The 25,490-nt window shown below is 36.6% G+C and overlaps 1 protein-coding gene across 4 annotated transcripts in view; it reads right to left on the bottom strand.

The window, feature by feature from the left end:
- Nucleotides 1-25,490, bottom strand: part of ARHGAP5 (Rho GTPase activating protein 5) — an 80,200-nt gene that overhangs the window by 4,333 nt on the left and 50,377 nt on the right. For all 4 annotated transcript variants that reach the window (XM_025391846.1, XM_025391845.1, XM_025391844.1 and 1 more), the window contains 3 exons: nt 7,364-7,441; nt 3,740-3,871; nt 1,265-1,370 (listed from right to left, as the gene is read on the bottom strand). In XM_025391846.1, coding sequence (XP_025247631.1) covers nt 1,265-1,370; nt 3,740-3,871; nt 7,364-7,441 — 316 coding nt within the window. The remainder of the gene's footprint in view (nt 1-1,264; nt 1,371-3,739; nt 3,872-7,363; nt 7,442-25,490) is intronic.

The following is a 25,490-nucleotide window of genomic DNA, read 5'->3' as shown; positions in this document are numbered from 1 at the left end:
ACATCCAGGGAGAATTTTTAACTTTCAAAAAACCCGGTTGCAGCAGGAGCAGTGGCTCACGTCTGTAACTCCAGCACTTTGGGAGGCTGACGAGGGCAGATCACAAGGTCAAGAGATCGAGACCATCCTGGTCAACATGGTGATACCCTGTCTCTACTAAAAATACTAAATTTAGCTGGGCGTGGTGGTATGCATCTGTAATCCCAGCTACTCGGGAAGCTGAGGCAAGAGAACTGCTTGAACCCAGGAGGTGCAGGTTGCAGTGAGCTGAGATCGTGCCACTGAACTCCAGCCTGGTGACAGAGCGAGACTCCATCTCAAAAAAAAAAAAAAGCAAACACTGGTTGCTAGCATTCCACAAAACAATCTTTTTTGTTTTTTTTTTTTTTTTTTTTTTTTTTGAGACAGTCTTGCTCTGTCGGCCAGGCTGGAGTGCAATGGCATGATCTTGGCTTACTGCAACCTTTGCCTCCCGGGCTCAAGCAATTCTCCCACCCCAAGCCTCCTGAGTAGCTAGGATTACAGACGCTCACCACCACACCCAGCTAATTTTTGTATTTTTAGTGGAGATGGGGTTTCACCATGTTTCCATGGTATTTTCTCAGGGAAAGGTTATAAGAAATGTTAACACGGTTTTATACCACATTGCTAGTAAAAAGTAAGCTTTAAACATCGGTTAATCCTCTTTTAGGAGGTACAGGCTGAAACGTACTTGGTTTGGGCGTTGATACTATTAGTTTATTAAAAAAAAATACAGTTCACTAAAATGTCAGTAGAAAATATTATGAGAAGACTTTTGAAACAATTAGCACACATGCTAACAGTTCCATTCAGTCCTCAGAACAACTTTGTGAAGTGCTGTTATTCTCATGTTTGTAGTTGAGACAATCAAGACTTAGCAAGAATAAGTCATTTACCCAAGGTCACAGAACTAGTAATTTTTCAAACCAAACCCTGTTTCAACTCCAAATAGGTCAATCTGGTTAATTATCTAAGTGTCATTTCATATCTAAAATTCTAAGATCCTACAGAGAATGTGGTAAAAAAGAAAATATACTCACCACACTTACTATTTATATAATCATTTCATTACAATACTAATCACATATCTTTTTAGATATAAATTAGAAAACCAAAATTCAACTGTATGTTTAGTCTGAGTCCCCTTTTCTATCTGATAATTACCCAATTTATAAAGTTTACATGTTTGAAATGTGTAGTGCATTTTATTTGCCAAAAATCCCTAAAAAAAAAAAAAAAATACCTGTTTAGATGTGTTATCACATATCTGAATACATCATAGTTTACAGGATGAAATTTCTTAACAATTTCTTTCAAGGCATGAAGACGTTCTGTTTTATCCGGGATTTCTGTAAAATTAAAAGTGAAGAGTTTGTGTAAAACACATTTAAAAATATTTGATAAAGCTTCCTGCTATATTTACTGTAACAATCAAGAATGTGTTTAAAGCATATTAGGATAGGTAAACAAAATCAAAGAAAATGGTCTAAAGCAGCAGTCCCCAGCCTTTTTGGCACCAGGGACCAGTTTTGTGGAAGACAGTTTTTTCACAGATGGGTAGGGGGATGGTTTCAGGATGATTCAAGTGCATTACATTTACCATTAGATTATAAGAAGTGCACAACCTAGATCCCCCACATGCGCAGTCCACAATAGGGTTCCCACTCCTATGAGAATCTAATGCTGCTCCTGATCTGACAGAAGGTGGAGCTCAGCTTCCCTTACCCAACTGCTCACCTTCTGCTGTGAGGCCTGGTTCCTAACAAGCCAGGCTGTGTGGCCTAGGGTTTGGAGATCCCTGTTCAAAAGAACCTGCTAAATTATGTAAATTAAGAAATTACTTCAAGTAACATTATCTATTTCTATTAATGTTATCATTTATTACTATAGCCTTTTTATAAGGAAAGCTAATCACTGAAGACCAAAGTGACTCAGCATTGACAAAATGGGAAATGGTATATTAGCAATTTACGTAACTAGATACTGATGTATAATTAATTACTTACAAATCTGTTAGGCTCTTAACATTTATGCTACAGAGAGTAACTATTTTAGGCTTTGTGGGCACACTTACTCAACCCCGTGTTGTAGCACAAAAGCAGTAACAGGCATAACAAATGCGAGTGGCTATACTCCAATAAAACTTCTGATATTTGAATTTCATGTAATTTGAATGTGTCATGAAATTTTCTTTTCTCTTGGTGTAAAAACGATTCTCAGCTCAAAAGTCTGCCCAAAACTGGCGATAGCCTAAATATGGCCCTTGGGCTATAGATTTGTCTATACTACAATTACTTGTAATCCATTTTGCTTATCAGAGATTTTCCTTTACAGGTAGTTTAAGTATTTAACTTACTCTCCACATCTACGCAATTATGAAACAGAGTAACTAAAATGTGGCCCTGAAATAAATGAGATAGAGGGTGCTTTCCTCCTCTTCTTTATTTTGGAGACCAGTGTGCCTACCACATCATTATGGTAGCAAAACCAATTACTAACAAAATTTCATTTGTTACACATTACTTCTAAATCGGTCCTCAAAAATTTCCTAAGTAGGACAGTTCTGAGGTTCCTATTAATGGTCAATAGATAAGAACATCTAAACTATCAATTAAACCATTTTCCCACTTTACCTGAGAGTATGTATAAGGCAACTATACCTTGTGACAATATACTGAATTAAAAAAAAAAAATTCACTGAGAACTTATAATCAGAACTGTACAAAGTAGTCTCACCTAAAAGAACTTGAGGACTTGCAACCAAAAGCAAATAGTAGACAGAAGTATTTAGCAATTATGTTAATTTTTTTGTCACTGAGAAATCACATGAATGAAAATGATGCCCAAACAGACTTTAGGTCTCATTTTCCGGATAAATGAATATCTGTTTAGTGGAAACATCTGAATGAAAGATGCCAAAGTAGGAATAAATACTAAATAAATATCATGTTCTTTCCCAAAATGACTTACAACATGTGGTCTGCTATGGTTTGAATGTTTCCCCCAAAGTTCTTGTGTGGGAAACTTAATCCCCAAGGCAACAGTGTTGAGAGGTGGGATCTTTAAGAGGTGACTATATCATGAGGGTTTTGTCCTTGTGAACAGATTAACACTGTTACCTCTTAAGTGAGTTAGCTATTTTGGGAATGAATTCCTGATAAAAGAGTAAGTTCAGGTCCCTTCCTGTCTCTTACTCTCTGAGTGTGCTCTCTTGCCCTTCCACCTTTGGGCATGGAATGCCTTTGCAAAAAGGCCCTCACCCGATGAGGCCTCCTTGACCCTGAACTTACTGGCCTCTAGAACTGTAAGAAATAAATTACTTTATAAATTATGCAGTCTGTAATATTCTGTTACAGCAACATAAAACAGGTAGACAAGGCCAAAGTAAATTTCTTTGACTTACAATTTGAAGAATTTATTTTTCTTACAATGCCCTTAAGTTTGAATTAAAAACACAAACCTCAAACTTCTAGTACAATGATCTAATTTCTAGGAGCATTTAAGTCACCTAGGGGGCTAACTAAAACAGAATATTCCTGGAGGCCATCTTCAGGGATTCTGATTTTAATTTAGAGGAAAATACCTTTAAGAAATAGAGTTCTAGTAAGTTAATTTTTATTAGCTACATATTCTAGCACATGACGATTTTAACACTTAGCAATCGATATCCAAAAACTGCCACTATCAACCCTCTCATAAAAAGGAGGTTTATACTTACTTGCTGCTTCCAATAGCTCCGGATGAAGAGAATATGGAATTAAAGGATCTGGCAGATCTGCAAAGAAAGCTTTAAGGGCTCCAGCTACAGCATTTACTGTTACTTCCATTGACACCAGATTGATACTATGATCTACAAGACAAAAATTAACATTTTAAATTACATAATAAAACTTTATTATAGAAGTAAGCTAAACGGTTACTTTTAGATCAAAAGATAACTTTAAGTCGTGGGCTACTTTTCTTTTTCTTTTTTTTTTTTTGAGACTGAATTTTGCTTTTGTTGCCCCGGCTGGAGTACACCTCACTGGAACCTCTACCTCCCGGGTTCAAGTGATTCTCCTGCCTCAGACTCCTGAGTAGCTGGGATTACAGGCGACCGTCACCACACCCAGCTAATTTTTTATATTTTTAGTAGAGAAGGGGTTTCACCATGTTGGCCAGGCTGGTCTCGAGCTTCTGACCTCAGGTGATCCACCTGCCTCAGCCTCCCAAAGTGCTGAAATTACAGGTGTGAGCCATGGCGCCCGGCCCCACTTTTCTTTTTAGGCTGACAAACTACATGGATTTGGGAAAAGACAACCAAGCAATAAGTCTTTTCTGTTATAATTTTTAAAATGCTGTTAGGTTTATTAGTATATTGAGGAACTTTAATAATATCTATCTTTTTTTGGTTTATACAGCTATTTAAAAGAGGCCACAAGAGGCAGGTGAGGTGGTGCGTACCTATAGTCCCAGCTACTCAGGAAACTAAGGTGAGAAGATCACTTGAGCCCAGGAGTTTAAGTCTAGCCTGGGCAACATAGTGAGACCCTATTTCTTTGGAGGAGGGGGAAAAAAAAAGAGGCCATAAATAACTAGAAAGAAAAAAGAAATATGCATACAGGTGGATCTGAAACTTGTTCACTGGAACATTTTATATCTGGCATAAACGCCAAGTAAAATACACATATTCCAAAATTTGAAAAAAATCTGAAATCTGAAATACTTCTGGGCCCCAAGAATTTTGAATAAGAGATACTCAATTTGTATAAATTCTCATTTGGACTTTTTAAGCTTACAGTTTAAAATTTCATGTAAAACAGTTTAAATTTAAATAGTTGGTGAAGTTCTGACTAAAAAAATCAAGACTAGAACATACTAAAAGTGTATTATAAGCTTAATTTGCTATCAGTAAATCACTTTAATATAAAAAATAGGCCAGCAAAAAGAAAAAAAATTTCCCCATCACCTAGACAAGCACTGCTTACAGTTTAGCATGTTTCCTTTCAGCCTTTCTCTGTTCATTAAAAAAATTGCCAAATCAATTGTTAACATTTTGCCCTACATAAACAATTTTAATGGCTGTGAAATATTTCCTTAGATTATACAATTTACATAATATTCTATTACTGAACATTTAGATTTATTTCATTTAAATATATTACAATAATATGAAAATGATATGATACTATGCTTTAATACATATAAGCTTATTTCCTTAGGCTACATTCTTTGTAGTAATAGCTACCCAATGAACATTTAATATGGTGCTCGGACAGAAAACTCTTCATATGCATTATCCCATTATCCTTATAGTTACTCTCATCATTCCCGTACTAGACATGAAGAAATTGAGATTTAGAAAGATTAACTTGCCAGAGACACAAAAATAGTGGCAGTAGTGGCAGGACCAGAAAATAAAACAAGAAAGTCAAACTCAAGAGCCTTGGTATTAACTACAAAAATGCATTCATTACTGGAAGTTAACTTCTACCAATTTAATATCATTAAGTCTAAACAGTTTTTTAAATACTATATATACAGAGAGAGAGAAAGAGAAAGAATTTTTTTTTTTTTTTTAGATGCAGTCTCGCTCTGTTACCCAGGCTGGAGTGCAATGGTACGATCTCAGCTCCCTGTAACCTCCCCCTCCTGGGTTCAAGTGATTCTCCTGCCTCAGCCTCCCAAGTAGCTGGGATTACAGGTGTGCGCCACCATGTCCCGCTAATTTTTTGCATTTTAGTACAGATGGGGTTTCACTATGTTGCCCAGGCTGGTCTCGAACTCCTGAGCTCAGGCAATTTGCCCACCTTGGCCTCCCAAAGTGCTAGGATTATAGGCGTCAGCCACTGTGACCGGGCAATATTTTAAAAAAATGGGATACTAGACTATACGATACTCTTTGGCAACAAGGTGTGTTTTTGTAAACACACAGTCACACACACACAACAACTGACGTTTTGACATTTCAACAGGCATAAATCTTTATTTTATGTGGCTTCTTAGTATTCATTCTACTTATGAGACCTGAGTGGTATCCCCCCAACACCCCTTTAAAAAAAAAACAATACTGCAAGGAAGAGCCTTGTAAGTATATCTTGGCATGCTTATGCAAAGACTTCTATAACAAATTCCTAGAAGTGGAATTTCTCTAGCAAAGCTATCTGAATCCTGATATTCACAAACTGCCTCTCAAAAGGCACCTACAACCAACAGTGTACAAGATACATGCTTACCTACGCTCTACTAACAATTCTTTTCATTCAAATAAAACAAACAAATATAATCCTTTAATTTTTATCATTAATAGAAGCTAAGCATATTTTCATTTATTTATTGGTTGCTCTCTTCTGATGGGAATTACTTAAGCTAGGTATGTCACACCCTGTTTTAGCCACATGTCATACAGAATTTTTACATTTTTGTAAAATTTTAGCATGTACACAGTCCAGTCTATCAACTTGTGTTCAAGCTTTCTAGGTTTCATATCAAGTTTAGGCTTTTCTTTACTCTAAGACTATAAAAATATTCACTCATTTTTCTCTCTGGTACTTATGTTTTTCATTTTTTACATTTAAATCTTTAATCGCACATAGAGTTTACTGAGTAGAAAATTTGGCTTTTTTTTTTTTTACTCCTAATGGCTGTCAATCAGAAGTCAAATTATTGCTTTTCTAACTCTGGTGATGGATTTATATAGGTACAGTCACAGTCTTTTACTTGTGAGATTGTTTAATGTATTAGGAATATGAAATTTGGGAAGAAACTCAGAGTATATGGGCCATAAAATACCTAATCTTACATCAAAATATTTTATAGTATTCCCTTCAGTCTTAGGGTAAGAGAGAGTTTCTTGTTATTTCAAAAACAAAATTTATTCTACTGCATTCCATTCCTTCCGGGCCTGATGGACTTTGCTTCAATACTTTTCCAGTACCTCCTTTCTTATTTACTAAATCCTCTTCTGTCTTCATACTTACATTAAAAATATATACAATATTGTATTTTCTTGACTCAACTGCCTCTTGTTTTCAATCTTTTCTTCTATTGCAATTGTATTTTAAAAAGTTCATATCATCTGCTTCCTCTTACAAATCCCTAGTACTGAGGCCCCTTAATTCAAAGGCTCTAAAAGTAATCAGTGACTTCCTTGCTAGTGTAAAGAAAATAGACTTTCCCTAGCTGTTTTGTACCTTTACTGTGGTATCTATTCTACTTAGTGCTTCTAATCCCACTTCAAAATCCTCTCTCCTCAACATCCATATCCTTATGAAGTTTTCAAATGAAAATCAATCTTCTCACCATGAATTCTAATAAGTAAAACATAAAACAACAATTTTATTTCACATAATTATCTTCTTACCTTGATCAAACTGCTTTTGAATATTGTCTTGGTCAGTTTTGTTCCCGCTAACACGGTAGAGTCCTTCGGTACATAACCCTAAGAGAATAAAGAAATATACATACTTTAATAAACACATATATATCCACATGGCTGGGCACAGTGGCTCATGTTTGTAATCCCAGCACTCTGGGGGGCCAAGGTGGGAGAACTGCTTGGCCCAGGAGTTTGAGCCTAGCCTGGGCAACATAGGGAGACTCTGTCTCTACAAATAATAAACAAAAACTTAGCTGGGCATGGTGGCATGCACCTGTAGCCCCAGCTACTCGGGAGGCTGAGGCAGGGGGATCACCTGAGCCTGGGAGGTCAAGGCAAGAGAGCAAGACCCTGTCTCCCAAAAAAAACCCCAACCAAACAAACAAAAAACCCATATATATCTATAACAATAAATGTGCTTAATCTTATGTACATATTTAGTTACAAATTTATAGTGGTAAAATATTTTTAAGAATAAAATATTTTTTGAGCATTTTAAAAAAGTAAGTTCTTAGTGGACTATTTTCTATTTTAAACCATTTAGGATATTCGGCTCCAGACAAAATGAATAGACTTATTTCTCCCTACTCTCCCACTAAATACAGCTAAAAACCCTGAACCTAACATGTAAAAAAACCAAACATAAGTATTCTGTGAATGGTAGAGAGAAGGTGGTGAACTGGCTAATGACTTAGAACTTGAAGAACGACATGACAGTAAGTTCCCTGATTTTTGAGGGGGCAGGGAGAGGCTCATATTGTGACTGGGCATTGGAGAGGCCTGCAACCCAGAAATACTAATGAGCAAAGGCAAAAACAACAAGACTACCACCACCACCACCACCACACCCAAAACTAACAAAAACAAAAAAATAAAACCCAACAACAACAGCAACAAGAAGTCTGCTTTCCCTAGTGAAAGGATTAGAAGAGGTATAGCCTAGCAAAACAAAACCTTTTTGACTATAATTGCCCTCCTCAAGCCACAGAGCATGGAATCCCTCCTCACTCTTGTCAGTGGAGGCCAACTTGAAAGCCTACACTTCTACCTCTGCCGATCAGTAACAAGGAGTTCTTTACCCTTTCTGGAGTGTCAGCAGAGGCTGAGTAGAGAGCCTAAACTTCCACCACCAATCCTAGGTAAGAGATGTCCTACCTACCACACCATGCTATTATCAGTGAAGGCCAGTGGAAGCCAACAAGGAGTCTTAACTTCCACTCCCACCTTGCAGCCCTCCTCCCCTGTTGGTGCAACATCAGAGGAGGCCTGCTAAAATAGATTTTAGTAATATTCCAAAGTCTCTGAACGTGATATCCAAAGTGTCTATGATACAATAATAAAACAAAAATCCCTCACATCAAAAACCAAGAAAAATGTCAACTTGAATGATAAATGACATTTAACAGACACTAACTCAATGGTGGCAATTATGGAATTATTGAACAGGACTTTAAAGCAGTTATTATAAAATACTTCAATGTGCAATTACAAACACACTTGAAACATGGAAGTTTCAGCAAAGAAATAGAATATATAAGGAATAACTAAATGGAAATTTTAGGCCGGGAGTGGTGGCTCCCACCTGTAATCCTAGCACTTTGGGAAGCTGAAGTGGGTGGATCACTTGAGGTCAGGAGTTTGAGACAAGCCTGGCCAACATGTTGAAACCCCACCTCTACTAAAAATACAAAAATTAGCTAGGCATGGTGGTGGGCGCCTGTAATCTCAGCCACTTAGGAGGCTAAGGCAGGAGAATCACTTGAACCCAGGAGGCAGAGGCTACAGTGAGCCGAGATCACACCACTGCACTCCAGCCTAGGTGACAGAGCGAGACTCCTCAAAAATAAATAAATAAAAAATATATAAATAAATAAATGAATAGAAATTTCAGAACGAAGAAATACAGTGACAGAAACAACTCACCAAACGGGCTCAATAGCAAGATAAAGATGACCAAAATAACAACAATAATAATAACTGAACTTGAAGATAAATCAACAAAAATTACCCAATTTTAAGCCAGGCATGGTAGCTCACACCTGTAATCTTACCTCAAAATAACTAAACCTCATTGTTCTCTAGATAACATTTATCCTGACTTTGTGAAAGTATTCTTTTACGGAATTCTTATTACTCCACGTCTATCTATATGCCCCAGTTGAAACATTTCTTCCTCATTGACACATTCCCTGCTATCTCCAATTAGACGCAATTTTTTTCCCTTTGAACTCCTGTAGCACTTTATCTATAGCTCTATCACCACTCAGTAAAAGTCATAGCAGTACCTTTCCATCCCCAGGGTTCTTCACATAATACAGTGGTTCTCAGCTGGGGGCAGCATGCATCTCAGGGAACACTTGGTAATGCCTAGAGATATTTTTGGTTGTCAAAATTGGAGGAGGGCTATCTAACAGGCAGAGGCCAGGAATGCTGTTAAACACACTAGAATGCACAGGATAGCCTCTAACAACAAAGAATTAAATAGCCTCAAATGTCAATAATGCTGAGGTTGGGAAACCCCTTCCACAGTGATAAACATTTATTATTATTTGTTAAATGGAGATTATAAGGCCCTTAACTACCCACACTAAAATCTTGCCCTTTACTCACTATTAACAGTGATTTCAAAGAACAAAAACACAGACTAAATTATCCAGCTGTGAATTATCCAAGTTTTATGTGGCCTTAAATCACCCAAAGTATCTATCCTGGACCTCCAAGCAATAAAGGGATTAGAAACCAATCCCAACATTCCCAAACTAAATATAAAATTTTAGTAATTTAAAATAATGTTGCTTTTTGGCCAGCCACGGTAGCTCATGCCTGTAATCCCAGCACTTTGGGAGGCCGAGGCGGGGGGATCACGAGGTCAGGAGATTGAGACCATCCTGGATAACACGGTGAAACACCGTCTCTACTAAAAATACAAAAAAAATTAGCTGGGCGTGCTGGCGGACGCCTGTAGTCCCAGCTACTTGGGAGGCTGAGGCAGGAGAATTGCTTGAACCCAGGAGGCAGGGGTTGCAGTGTGCCGAGATCATGCCACTGCACTCCAGCCCGGGTGACAGAGCAAGTCTCCGTCTCAAAAAAAAAAATAATAATAATAAAAAACAAAAAATAAAATAATATTGCCTTTTAATTGAGTACCTTTTTTCCCTTTCATTAGAAAAGGTCACTACCCCTTAAGTAACCCAGAATATTACTGATATCTGAAGTTTTAGAATGGCCTAAGTTTTATTTGAGTTGCTAACAGATACAAAACTAGGGTTTCACTGCCTGTTCCCCTACACCTTCAGGATGACATAATTATTTAAGTCATTATTAAAATAGATTACAAAGGGTAATAGAGATGCAAGGTGTGTAAATAATCCATAAATTTGATAAATATGTCCATGGGGAGTGATGTCACCAAAAGTGGTGGAGAAGAGAATTCCAGCGACTAATGAGCTGCCAGAAGGGTCAGAATCAACATTTGCAGAACTCCGTAATCTATTAAAAAATTACAACCAGAAGTAGTCTTGGTGAAGAAAGCTTTAAATTACCTACCATTCCCTATACCCGAGATTAGTGACAATCATGAGGACAGTAGCCTGCACTGTGGGTGCAGGTTACACGAGTGCCAGAGAGCAATATGAACCTTATTCTGAAAGAACTGTGGTCATGGATTTCAACCTGTCTTTTGGCTCTCTGAAGGAAAAGTATAAGGGCTTGCCTTTGTTTCACCCACAAGACTTGGAAAGTGTTGTTTTTCCTTTGGCTCCAGATATTTAAAGAAACTAACAAATCACCACCAAGTGAATAGAACAGACTTCAGTGGCAGCAAAAGACAAAGAATACAGACTTCACAAAAATAGTTTACAGAAGTCTCTAAACAAGCAAACAACATAACCAACACACAGCAAAAGCAAACCCTGGTGAGGGGAAAGAATTTCATTTCCAGGGTTGCCATGTTATAATCTTTTAAATGTCTTTATTTTCAACAAAAAAGAGGCATACAAAGAAAGAAGAAAGTAGAGTTTATTACAGGAAAAAAAGAAATTTAGAGAAACTGCCCACAATGAAGCCCAGTCATTGCATTTACTAGACAAAGACTTTAAATCAAAAGATTTTTTAAAAAAATCACAAAGAGCTAAAGGAAACCATGAACAAAGAACTAAAGGAAACCAGGAGAATGATGACTCAATGAACTGAATATCAATACGTACACAGAAATTATAAAAAGACCCTAAAAAGAAATTTTGTAATTGAAAAGTACAATAAACCAAAAGAAAACTTCACCAGAGAGGTTAACAGCAGACATGAGCAGTCAGAAGGAGTAATCAGTGAATTTTTAAAGACCGGTTCAGATTATCCAGTCTGAGGAGAAAAGAGGAATGAATGAAAAAACAAGAAAGAAGCAACTGTCACATATAAGGTATATTCAATAAGATTAACAGCCTACTTGATCTTTAGAAACCATGGAGATTGGAAGGCAGTAGAATGATATTATTTAAAGTGCTTAAAGAAAAAAAAAAACCCTGCAAACCAAAAATTCTGTGTCTGGTAAAACTACGCTTCAAAAATGAAGGAGAAATTAAGATACTCTTAGATAAATGAAAGTTGAGAGAGTTTATCACTAGTATACATGTCCTACAAGATATGGCAAAGAGAATAAGGAAGTTCTCTAAGCTGAAATGAAAGGGCACTAGACAGCAACTTGAAGCCATACAAAAGAATAAATAACCAAGGTTATGGCAGCAAGACAGCCAAGCAAATAAGCCAGCAGTACTTCATTTTTTACTCATAACTCCTTTTTGTCCTCGTATGATTTTAGAAGTACATAAAACAATAATTACAAGTCTATGTTAACGGGCATAAAATATATAAAGATGTAATTTCTGACAATAACAAGGATGGGAAATGAAGCTGTAAATGAGCAGTTTTTGTACACTTTTGAAAAAAAGGTGCTTTCAATTAAAACATGATTATTATAAATATGTTAACTGTAAACTGCAGGGTAATGACTAAGAAAATAATTTGAAATCTATTAAGACAGAGACTGGTAGAATGGATAAAAGAGAAAAACAGCATCTAACTATACACAGTCTATAAGACAATCGCTACAGTACCAAAGACACAATATGTTGAACGTAAAAGAATAGAAAAGTATATTCCATATAAATAGCAATTAATAAGACAGTCGGAGTAGCTATCCTAGTATCAGAAAAAATACACTTTAAGACAAAAACTGTTACAAGAGCATAGAAGGACATTATACATCAATAACAGGGAGAATCCATCAGTAAGATATAATTATAAACACATATGCACCTAACAAGAGTCCAAAATATATGAGGCAAAAACTGACAGAATTGAAGGGAGGAATAAACATTTCAACTATAAAAGTTGGAGACGATAATAGTCCACTGCAATAATGAACAGAACTAGACAGAAGATTACCAAGGAAAACAGAGACTTTGAACACTGTAAACCGACTAGACCAAACAGACATACAGAACACTCCATCTAACAACAGCACAATATACATTCTCTTTAAATGCACATGTAACATTCTGGAGGAAACACTGTATGTTAGGACACAGAATAAGTTTAAATACATTTTAAAGGCCTGAAATAATACAGAATATGTTCTCTGATCACAAGGGAATGAAAACAGAAATAAGTAACAAAAGGAAAATTAATAAATATGTGAAAATTAAACAACTTTTTTTTTTTTTGAGAAGGAGTCTCGCACTGTCGCCCAGGCTGGAGTGCAGTGGTGTGATCTCGGCTCACTGCAAGCTCCGCCTCCTGGGTTCATGCCATTCTCCTGCCTCAGCCTCCCCAGTAGCTAGGACTATAGGTGCCCGCCACCACACCCGGCTAATTTTTTTTTTTTTTTGTATTTTTAGTAGAGACGGGGTTTCACTGTCTTAGCCAGGATGGTCTTGATCTCCTGACTTCGTGATCTGCCCGCCTTGGCCTCCCAAAGTGCTGGAATTACAGGCGTGAGCCACCGTGCCCGGCCAAACAACACATTCTTTAACAGCTAATGGAACAAAGAAGAAATTACAATTAGAAAATACTTTGACATGAACAAAAAGAACAATATACCAAAACCTATGGGATGCAGCCAAAAGATTTTCAGAGGGAACCTGCATCTGTAAAAGCCTTCATTAAAAAAGATTTCAACTTTAAGGAACTAGAAAAAGAAGACAAAGCTAAACCTAAAGCTACCAGAATGAAAGAAATAATAAAAATTAATATGCAGATAAAATAGAAAGTAGAAAAACAATAGGGAGAATCAAACAAAACCAAAAGTTGGTTCTCTGAAAAGACTGATTAAATTGACAAACCTTTAGCTAGATTTACCAAGGGGAAAAAAAAAGGAGACTCCAATTACTAAAATCAGAATGAAAGGAGACACATTACTACTGAAATATAAAGATAAAAAGGGTTACAAGAGAATACTATGAACAATTGTATGCCATCAAATTAGGTAAGTTAAATGAAATAAACAACTTTTTAGAAATATAGCAACTACCAAAACTGATTCAAGAAATGGAAAATCTCAACAGATCTATAACAAATAATGAGATTGACCTAGTAATCAAAAGCTCACAAAAACAAAAAAGCCCAATACAAGATGTTTTCACTGAAGAATTATGCCAAACCCTTAAAAAAGTATTAACAATAATTGATCTCAAACTCTTCTAAAAAACAGAAGAGAAACACTTCCTATGAAGCTGTGATTACCCTAATGCCCCATAGCCAGATTAAAAACACAAAGTGAAAACTACAGGCCAATATCCCCTACATATACAGATTTTTAAAATCTTCAACAAAATACTACCAAACCAAATCAAGCAGAGGTATTAAGAAGATTATACATCATGACCAAGTAGGATTTATCCAAAGAAAACAAGGGTAGTTTGAAATATGGAAAACAATTAGTCTGATGGGCCACATTAATAGAATAAATTGGCAGGGGGTGGGGGGAACCATATGATCATCTCAACTGATGTAGAAAAAGCATTTGACAAAATTCATCACCCTTTCATGATAAAGTCACTTAAACTAGGAACAGAAAGTATCTTCTTCAACATGATCAAGGACATTTATGAAAAATCCACAGCTAATATACTTATTAGCTGTGATGAAATATGGTAAAAGAATCAGTTTTCCCCTAAGATCAAGAACAAAACGAGTATGTCTGTTTTTGCCACTTCCATTTAACATTACACTGGAGTTGTAGGCAAGGAAAAATAAATAATATCCAAGTTGGAAAAAAACGAAGTAAAATTATCCCTATTTACAGATTACATGACTTACATGCAGAAAATCCTAAAGAATCAGCAAAAAATACCAGTAGAGTTGGCTAGCCACAGGGCTCACGCCTGTAATCCCAGCACTTTGGGAGGCTGAGGCGGGCAGATCACTTGAGCTTAGGAGTCCGAGACCAGTCTAGCCAACATGGTGAAACCCCATCTCTACTAGAAATACAAAAAGTAGCCAGGCGCAGTGGCATCCACCTGTAATCCCAGCTACTCAGGAAGCTGAGGCAGGAGAATTGCTTGAACCCAGGAGGTGGAGGTTGCAGTCAGCAGATACTGTACTACTGCACTCCAGCCTGGGCAACAGAATGAGACTCTGCCTCAAAAAACGAAACAAAAAAACCCACAAACAAACAAAAACTAGTAGAGTTAATACAAAATTCAGCAAAATTGCAGGTTACAAGATCAACACATAAAAGTTAGCTGTATTTTTATACTCTAGCAATGAGCAATCCGAAGATGAAATCAAGAAAACAATTCCATTTACAACAGCATCCAAAAGAATAAAATATCTAGGAATAAATTTGACCAAGAAGGTACAACACTTGTACAATGAAAATGACAAAATAGTGTTGACAGAAACTAAAGATCTAAATAAAAGATATCCTGTGTTTGTGGATTGGAAGGCGAAATTTTTGTTTGTTTTTTTTGAGATAAAGTCTCGCTCTTGTCCCTAAGCTGGAGTGCAATGGCATGATCTTGGCTCACCTCCACCTCCTGGGTTCAAGGGATTCTCCTATCTCAGCCTCCCGAGTAGCTGGGATTATAGGCGCCTGCCACCACTTCTGGCTAGTTTTTGTATTTTTAGTAGAGACAGGGTTTCACCATGTTGGCCAGGCTGGTCTTGAACTCCTGACTTCAGGTGATCCACCCACCTCGACCTCCCAAAGTGCTGGGATTACAGGCGTGAGTCACCACGCCCAGCCCGGAAGGCTAAATATTTTTAAAATGGCAACTTCTACCCAAATTGATCTATAGGTTCAATGTAATTTTTATCAAAATCCAATTGGCCGTTTTTGCAGAAATGGAAAGGAAAATTCTCAAATTCACATTCAATTGCAGGAAACTCTGTAGCTAAAGGAATCTTGAAAAAGGAGAAAGAACCAAAGAACTCTATGCTTTCTGATTTCAAAACTTACTACGAAATTACAGTAACCAAAACAGTGTAGTACTAGCAAAAGTACAATATACAGATCAATGGAATAGAATTTAGAGTCCAGAAATAAGCCCATATATCTATGGCCAACTGATTTTCAACAAGGATGTCAAGACCATTTAATGAGAAAAGGATACTCTGCAATAAATAGTGCAGAGACAGGTGAATATCCACATGTCTAAGAACGAATTTAGATCTCTACGTCATACTATATACAAAAATATATATATATATTTTTTTTTTTGGAGACGGAGTCTCGCTCTGTCACCCAGGCTGGAGTGCAGTGGCCGGATCTCTGCTCACTGCAAGCTCCGCCTCCCGGGTTTATGCCATTCTCCTGGCTCAGCCTCCCGAGTAGCTGGGACTACAGGCGCTCGCCACCTCACCCGGCTAGTTTTTTGTACTTTTTAGTAGAGACGGGGTTTCACCGTGTTAGCCAGGATGGTCTCGATCTCCTGACCTTGTGATCCGCCCGTCTCGGCCTCCCAAAGTGCTAGGATTACAGGCTTGAGCCACCGCGCCCGGCCCAAAATATATTAAAGACCTAAATGTAAGAGCAAACCCTATAAAACCTAGGGATAAAGGAAAAAGTGATAAATCTTCATGACCTTTATTTTGCCAATAAATTCTTATTTATGATGCCAACAGCACGAGCAACAATATACATGCAATTTATTTAAAAATAAATTGGATTTCATTAACATTTAAAACTTTTATACATTAAAAGATATTATCAAGAAAGACAACCTACAGAATGGGAGAAAATATTTGCAAATCACTTACCTGATAAACGTCCGGTACTAGGAAATACAAACAACTTAACAAAAGATAACCCAATTTAAAAAGGGCAAAAGACTTAAAAAAAGAGTTCTTCAAAGAAGGTACAAATGGCCAAGAAGCACATGAAAAGATGCTCCACATCATTAGTCAACAGGAAATGGAAATCAAAATCACAATGAGGTATTACTTCATATTTACTAAGGATGGCCATAATTTAAAAATGGAAAACAGCAAGTGTTGGTGAGGATGTGGAGAAACTGAAACACTTGTACATTGCTGTCAAGAATGTAAAATAGTGCAGCTACTGTAGAAAACAATGTGGTGGTGATTCTCTACTAAGTTAAACATAGAATTACCGTATGATCCAGCAATTCCACTCCTAGGCATATACTCTCAAGAACTCAAAACACGTACTAAAACAAATATACACAAACGTTCACAGCAGCACTATTCACAAGAGCCAAAAGAATGAAAACAATCCAAATATTTGTCAATGAATAAACGGATAAATGTGGTACAGCTATATAATGGAATTTATAAATCATAAAAAGAAATAATGTACTGATACATGCTATAATGAGGATAAGTCTAAATAATATGCTAAATGAAAGAGCCATACACAAAAGGTCACATTTTGTGATTTCAGAACATGAAATTCCCAGAATGAGCAACTTATAGAGAAAACAGATTGGTTGCAAGGGCTGTGAGAGGAATGAATTGAGGAATGACTGTTTAATGGGTACAGGATCTCCTTTTGGAGCAATTAAAATATTTTGCAACCAGAGGTGACAGCTGCACAACATTGTGAGTATACTAAATGCCTCTGAATTATATACTTTAAAATGATTAACCTTATGTTATATAAATTTTACCTCAAAATAATTCTAAAAGCCCATGCTGGGAAGAAAAAAACAAAACAAGAACTAATAGTAGATAAGCTTATTGAACCTAGCTCCCACTGAATTAAAAGTACATTCTTACGTTTGATATAAGTATAAAGACTACAGGAGATCCATGAGTAAATGGTAAAAATCATATTTCAAGAAAACTGCACAATGCAATATGCATTTTAACACAGTAAAACATATCCTACATTCATCAGTTATCGAAAATTAAATAATTATTTGGTAATGTAAAATTAAAAATTAACTAGGCACTATGTTCACTATACTGTACTCATCAGATTCTCTCTTCTGGAAATTTGGAATTAGAATTCAAAGATACCTGGTTAGGCTTAGCATGTGGTTAAAACTTAGACCTAAAATTGGCCGGGAGTGGTGGCTTGCACATGTAATCCCAGCACTTTGGGAGGCCAAGGTGGGTGGATCATCTGAGGTCAGGAGTTTGAGACCAGCCTGACCAACATGGTGAAATCCTGTCTCTACTTCAAAAATTAGCTGTGTGTGGTGGCATGTGCCTGTAATCCCAGCTACTCGGGAAGCTGAGGCAGGAGAATTGCTTGAACCTGGGAGGCAGAGGTTGCAGTGAGGTGAGATCACGCCACTGTGCTCCAGCTTGGGCAACAGGAAGAGACTCTGCCTCAAACAAAGAAACAACTTAGACCTAAAAATCTAGGATCTGCGAACAGACCAGGTGAGTCTAGACAAAGAAAAGACAGAGAAGTGAAAAGAGAACACTGCCTGATTCTGGCCCAATAGATGAATTGCTTTCAGCTTCTCTAACTTCATTCCAGTTAAATGTAATTTTTGCATTAGTGTTTTGCTGACTAGCAACTAAAATAATTTAAACCAAAAAAGCCTCAATTCCTAAGCAATGAAAATTTGGTCTTTTTTCTTTCTAGGCACTCAATACTTTTTAGCAGGAAAAATATTTGGGAGTGATGAGACAACTGGATTGGAAGGAACAAAATAAATGCTATAATATACTGAGTCTTCCCTGTAAAACAGATGTTAAGACAAATATTGCTAGGAATGGACAAGGATGGGCAATTAATGGTATGTGGGCACAATGGGTGAAAAAGACAGATTAGTGAGATACCTGAGGCCTGGACAATTGGGAGAATTAAATATAAGAATGAAATATAAGAACACTCTGGAATGTGAGAGATAAAGATCTGGGAATCATTCTTGTAAATGTGATGGCTCAGACCCAATAGCAAAGTAAATCAGATACGCATAAATGACATCGACAGTAAATGGAATGGCTATAAATTACTCAAACTAAAGATGTACTCAGGAGAAGCAAAAGATAAACACATGAAGACATACTATGATGAGACATTGTGATATTTTGATTTCAAACAAGATTTAATGTTTAAGTGCCCACTATGTGCTGTATTTACAGTACATATGTGTGATATATTGTTACATAAAATATACAAATACATAAAATATATTGTCCCTGATATTGTATAGTTCAATAGGCCAGCTATTTTGAGTTTTACAACAACAGCTGAAGTAAATGTGTTCATGCTGTTTTTAATGATGCATTACTAATGGGGCTTCACTTAAGCTAAGTGAAGTGAGATTTTTCACCTGCTAAAAAGCTGATAGGGATGAAGTAACATCAATAGAGCAAGAGTTTTTTGTGGTGATACTTGACATTTCAGGCACAATGCCATTACAGGAATAAGATGAAAGGCAGTATTTTCTTTTCTCAATTTATCAAAAACAAGTTTCTTAAAATTCCATGTGGGGAGGGGATATATATATATTACTACGAGTTCAGTTTACTGAACTGAAAAGTGTCACTACTTTCTAGTCAAATAAATTTAAGAATATTCTGCAAAAAAAAAAAGGCTTTGAATTTTCAAAAAATATAAGTGACATGAAAACAAACACACAAGATTAGAAAACTATTCTAAATTAAAGAAGACCAAAGAAGTATGACAAGAAAAGTAATACGTAATCATTGCTTGGATCTTGGATTGATACAACAAAAAAGCTCTAAGAGGACACTGTTGAGACAATTGGGATAATTTGAATACAGATATTATATTAGACAATAGAATTGTATCAATATTAAATTTCCTAAACATGGTATTTATTTTGCAGTTATGTGAAAAGAATGCCCTTATTAGTGGGGAAATCTATGCTAAATGACTTTGAGGTGAAGTGTCATGCCATTTTCAACTGAATTTCACATTGTTCGGCACCTCCCACGAAACTCCCAAAAAGTTGGAGAAGAACTGTGGTAAAAAGTTTACTTGGTGAAGCTAGGTAAGGGTAAACAAATGCTCAATAATATTATTATTGTAACATTTCTAAGGATCCCAAAATTTTGAAAAATGTGAGAAAATAAAGAAAAACAGGTTGGGCGTGGAGGCTCATGCCTGTAATCCCAGCACTTTGGGAGGCTGAGCCAGGCGGATCGCAAGGCCAGGAGTTCGAGACCAGCCTGGCCAATATGGTGAAATCCCATCTCTACTAAAAATACAAAAATTAGCAGGGTATGGTGGTGCGTGCCTGTAGTCTCAGCTTACTCAGGAGGCTGAAGCAGGAGAATCGCCTGAACCCAGGAGGCAGATGTTGCAGTGAGCTGAGATTACACTACTGTACTCCAGACTGCGTGACAAAGCAAGACTCCATCTCAAAAAAAATAAATAAATCCTGGGCTGGGTGTGGTAGCTCACACCTGTAATCCCAGTACTTTGAGAGGCTGAGGTGGAAGGATGACTTGAGGTCAGGAGTTCGAGATCAGCCTGGCAACATGATGAAACCCCTTCTCTACTGAAAAAAAAATCCAAAAATTAGCCAGGTGTGATAGCGGGCACCTGTAATCCCAGCTATTCAGGAGGCTGAGGCACAAGAATCACTCGAACCTCAGGAAGAATCACTCTACCTGAGGCAGAGGCTGCAGTGAGCCAAGATCACGCCACTACACTCCAGCCTAGGGTACAGAGCAAGACTCTGTCTCAAAAAAAAAAAAAAAAAAAAACAAAACCCTTATGAATGCAAGGGATTCAACAAACAAATTTACTAGGTAAATTGGAAATATAAGATGATTAAGCTGCTTAAGATATGTGGGGAGATATATATATATATTTATTTCAGAGGTAGAGTCTCCGTCTCACTTTGTTACCCAGGCTGGAATGCAGTACTGTGATCATGGCTCACTGCAACCTCGAATTCCTGGGATAAGGCAATCCTTTCGCCTTGGCTTCCCAAAAGTACTGGTATTACAGGTGTGAGCCACTGTGCCTGGAAGTGTGGTCATACAGTCCAAGTGAACTGCATGGTTTGTTTTTCTATAGCCATGATCCCCTGTTCTGTTTCAAACACAGAGTAACCAGAGGGTTTAACCAAAGTTGAGGTTTTGCCAAGTGAATAAAATGGTGGAAGTTTTGAGGAAGTATGCAAGGGAGTAAACATAAAAATTGATTGAAAAATATCCAGACAAGATAGGGCAGGAGAAACAAGGGATGGATTGATATTTAGTGAAAAAGTGTTGTAGTGATACCAAAAAAAAAAAAAAAAAAAAAGGCAGCGGGTAGTTCTTGAAAGCATCAAGTGGGAAAGTTGAAGTTTAAACAAAGAGGTTTTACTTAAGGAAGTTGTATTTACATTAGCAATAACACAAAGATTCATTCATCCATTTTCATCCCATATTGGTGTGGTGAAACTACACACAAGTTTTAGACCAATATACAAAGAATGCTATTAATGTTTATCCTTCTAATCCACTTTTACCAAAAATATAACCACTATGCTTTAAAGACAGTCTCTGTTTCTTTATAATTCATCTGTAACAGTGAGGTGTTCCAGATTAACTGCAACCACATGCAAATAAAAATTCTGGCAAATAGAGTAATACCTCACCTATCTGGAATTTGGTCACCTGATCACCTACTCTATCATAACTGAAAAAAAAAATGGGAACAGAAAGGACTACAAATAGCCAATAAGATGTCACAAAGCCTTTCCACTAAAATATATTATTTCACTTGTAAGAGAAACACCTTAGGTTTTTCCACAGATTCTATTTAACCTAACCAAAAGCACAATTTAACTCTGCCATATGTTTTCCTGACTCACAGCAGATTAGAAGTTGCAAACTGGAAAAGCAAAAATGAGATACACAGTAGCAGGAGGTATATTGACAATAAAGCAGGAGGCTGAAAAACTAAAAATGCAGAAAAAAATTTAGAACGCATAAGTATCTAACACAAGAATGCCTCAATAGATTCTGAAGACAGCACACTTTTAAAACCAGGGAACACAGTCATTAAATATACCATTCTAAAAGTAGAAATACTTCCTAACTCCTATGAGGTCAGTAGCATCCTGACATTAAATTTAGACAAAAACACCACAAGAAAACAAAACAGACCAGTATCTTTTATGAATATAGATATAAAAGTCTTCAACAAAATACTAGTAAATAGAATCTAACAGCATGTTAAAGGGATTATATACCATAACCCCAAAAGTATTTATTCCAGGAATGCAAGGGGGTTTAATATAAGAAAAAGCAATCCATGTAATACATCAATAAATGAAAGAAAAGAAAAATAATATGATTATCTCAACTGACACAGAAAAGTAATTCAATAAAATCCAATGCCCTTTCATAATAATAATCACTGTCATCACTCAACAAACTAGGAATGAAAGGTATTATGAGTTGAATTTTGCCTCCTAAAAAGATATGTTGAAGTCTTAACCCCTAATACCTTAGAAAGTGATCTTACTTGGAATAGGATCATTGCAGATGTAGTTAGTTAAGGTAAGATGTGGTCATACTGGAGTAGGGTGGGGTCCTTAACCCAATACGACTGATGTCCTTATTAAAAGAAGAGAAAACACACACACACATACACACACACACCCCTGCACGTGCACGCACATGGAGAATGCCAAAGGCAGAGATTGTAGTAATACAGCTGCAAACCACGGAACACTAAGGATTGACAGCCACCACCGGAAGCAAGAAAGAAGCAAGGAAGATTTACCTAGAGTCTCAGAGGGAGCATGGCTCGCTTTCAGACTTCCAGCTTTCAGAACTATGAGACAATAAATACCTGTTCTTTAAAGCTATCCACCTTGCAGGACTTCACTATGGCAGCCACAAGAAAATAAGACAGAAAGGAACTTCCTCAACATGACAAAGAACATTAAAACCCACAGCTGATATCATACTCCATGATGAAAGAATAAAAGCTTCCCCTGAGATAAGGAACAAGACAAGGGTGTACTCCTTTCACAACTGCTATTCGACATTGCACTGGGAGTTCAAGCCACAGCAATTAGGCAAGACAGAGAAACAGAAAGCATTGAGATTGGAAAGTAAAGGTATCCCTATTCACAGAAGACAAACACATATAAAATCCCCAAATACACACAAAAAATAGAGCTAATAATTCGGCAAAATTTCAGGATACAAGATCAACACACAAAAATCAGTTCTACACACCACCATAAACATCCTGAAAATTAAACTAAGTAAACTCCATTTACAATAACATTCCAATAAAATACATAGGAATAAAGTCAACCAGGGCAAGACTTGAACACCGAAAACTACAAAACAGTACTGAAAGAAATTAAAGACTTAAATAAAAAAGACATCAAGCATTCAAGGATTCAAAGACTTAATATTGCAAAAATCACAATACTGCCAAAGAAACCTACTTGGTGATTAAATGGAATCCTTTTCAAAATGGATAAGACAGCTAGAATTAAAACATACACAGAACACACACAAGTGTTGGCAAAAACATGGAGAAATTTGAACCCTTGCACATTGCTGGTGGGAAGTAAAATGGTATATCTACTGTGGAAACAATCTGACAGTCCCTCAAAAAGTTAAACACAGAATTATCATATGATCCAGTATTCTACCCCTAGGTACCCCAAATAATTGAAAACAGGTACTTGAACAAATCGTTGTATACATGAATGTTCACAGCAGACTGTTCACAATAGCCAAAAGGTGGAAATAACCCAAATGTCCACCAAACAACGACTGAATAAGCAAAATGTGTGTGTGTGCATGTATGTATATACACATAATGATACATGTTATAACACAGATGAACCTCAAAACAATAATGCTAAGAAGCAGAACAAAAGGTCATACATTGTGTGATTCTACTGATATGAAATATCCAGAATCAGTAAATTCAGAGAGACATAAAGCAGACTGGTTACTGCCACGGACTGGAGTAGGAGGAAAATAAGAAGTAACTGCTTAACGTATACAGGGTTTTCTTCGGGGTAAATGAAAATGTTCTGGAACTAGATGAGGTGGTGGTTATCCAACATTGTGAATATACTACCTGCCACTGAACTGTACACTTCAAAATGGTTAGTTTTATGTTATTTATGAACTGCACCTCAGAAAAAGCAATGTAAAAAAATCATTCTCACTCAAATGTGGATAATCATGCTTCTTTCTTACTATAATTTTTCTTCTCCCTAGTGTTTTAGGGCTCCACTCTTGTATAGCCTGTTTGCACTGTGAACATTTCTTCCCACCCTAGATGTCTAACCTGAATTATGTCAACATATAGCTTTCATTAATATCTAGACACTGACAATTACTAAAATCATATCTAAAGACAAAACCACTTTCTAGAGATCCATAGTCATATATACAACTGAGTCTCAGGCTTTTATATGTCCCACAGGCACCTTGGAAGATTTAACATGTCCAAACATGAATCCATTATGAAACTGCCATTTCTTATTATAACTTCTATTTTCATTAATGGAATGCCATCTACAGTTACCCTAATAGAGCAATCTGAGAGGCACTTCTGAGCCCTCTTTCAACCCAATATCTATCAGGTTTATCATCCTTATTAACTCTTCAGTAAGACCTATTATTCCCTTTCTCTTCAGTTGCTCTCTTCCGCACTATCCCTTTTTGTCTACTGTAAACTTATTACCAATATTTCAAGGGTCATTTCCCAACTGGAACCTAGCACAACTTATTAAGATAGTACTATTATAAAAATAAGGACATATGCTTCCACCATGATGCCCTGATTGCTATGGAAATTGCCCTTCCACAGTGAAAAACTAAAGACTCGAAAAATTGTATGAAACACCAGTTTTCAGACACTTAACATTGATCACTGAACATGAACACTAATCACATTTCAGAACCATGATCCATGAGGGAAAAAGCGGCAAATGAGGCAAGCTGTCTGAATGCCCCAACGTAATGTCTGGAGAGTTCTGAGATGGTAGTTAGTGATGGGAGGTGGAATCACAAAGGTCTACCAAAGCGGAGGAGATATGGGAGTTCGGAAAGACTGAGAAGGCTAGAATTTGTGGGGTAGAATACCAAAAAGATGAAGAAATACAGAGAGAAAGAGTATCGGATATGCAGAAGAGTCTCTGGGTTCTCTGGTTGAATACTGCACATGTATGAGATAAAACTTCCTGAGGCCAAGAGCTGAGAATAGTTCAAGTTTTATTCTCAGAAAACCTTTTTCATATATGGGGCATAGGGTCAAATCTTGTTTTATTGTAGGTATAAACAAGTATCAGAATAAAGGCTGCTTTAGATCTGCCATACAAACTTACAATCCATCTTAGAAAGGACCAAACTGATTTACAAGATAATTAACATATGAAAAAACAAATCAAACATTTTTTCTTTTTCTCCACCAGCCAAGCAGAAGCACCGAGCAAATCTAACATTCTTTAAAGAAACACTAGTAACATCATCCAATTAAAAATTCAGAAGACTAAATAATATAAAATTCAGAATTCTGACATCAAAACTATCAAAACAAGAAGGAGAAAAATATAACCCACAAAACAACAAAAACAACAGAAAGAGACCCAGAAATGATATACGACATAATTTGTAAACCAAAAATCTTAAAATAGCTATTATAAATCATATATGCCCAAAGACATATATACACGGGAAAACATCAATATAATAGGTA

This window comes from Theropithecus gelada, chromosome 7b, assembly GCF_003255815.1.
Source record: "Theropithecus gelada isolate Dixy chromosome 7b, Tgel_1.0, whole genome shotgun sequence".
Classification (NCBI taxonomy): domain Eukaryota; kingdom Metazoa; phylum Chordata; class Mammalia; order Primates; family Cercopithecidae; genus Theropithecus; species Theropithecus gelada.
Note: the sequence above shows the minus strand (reverse complement) of the source record. Positions and strands in the feature narration are given on the sequence as shown.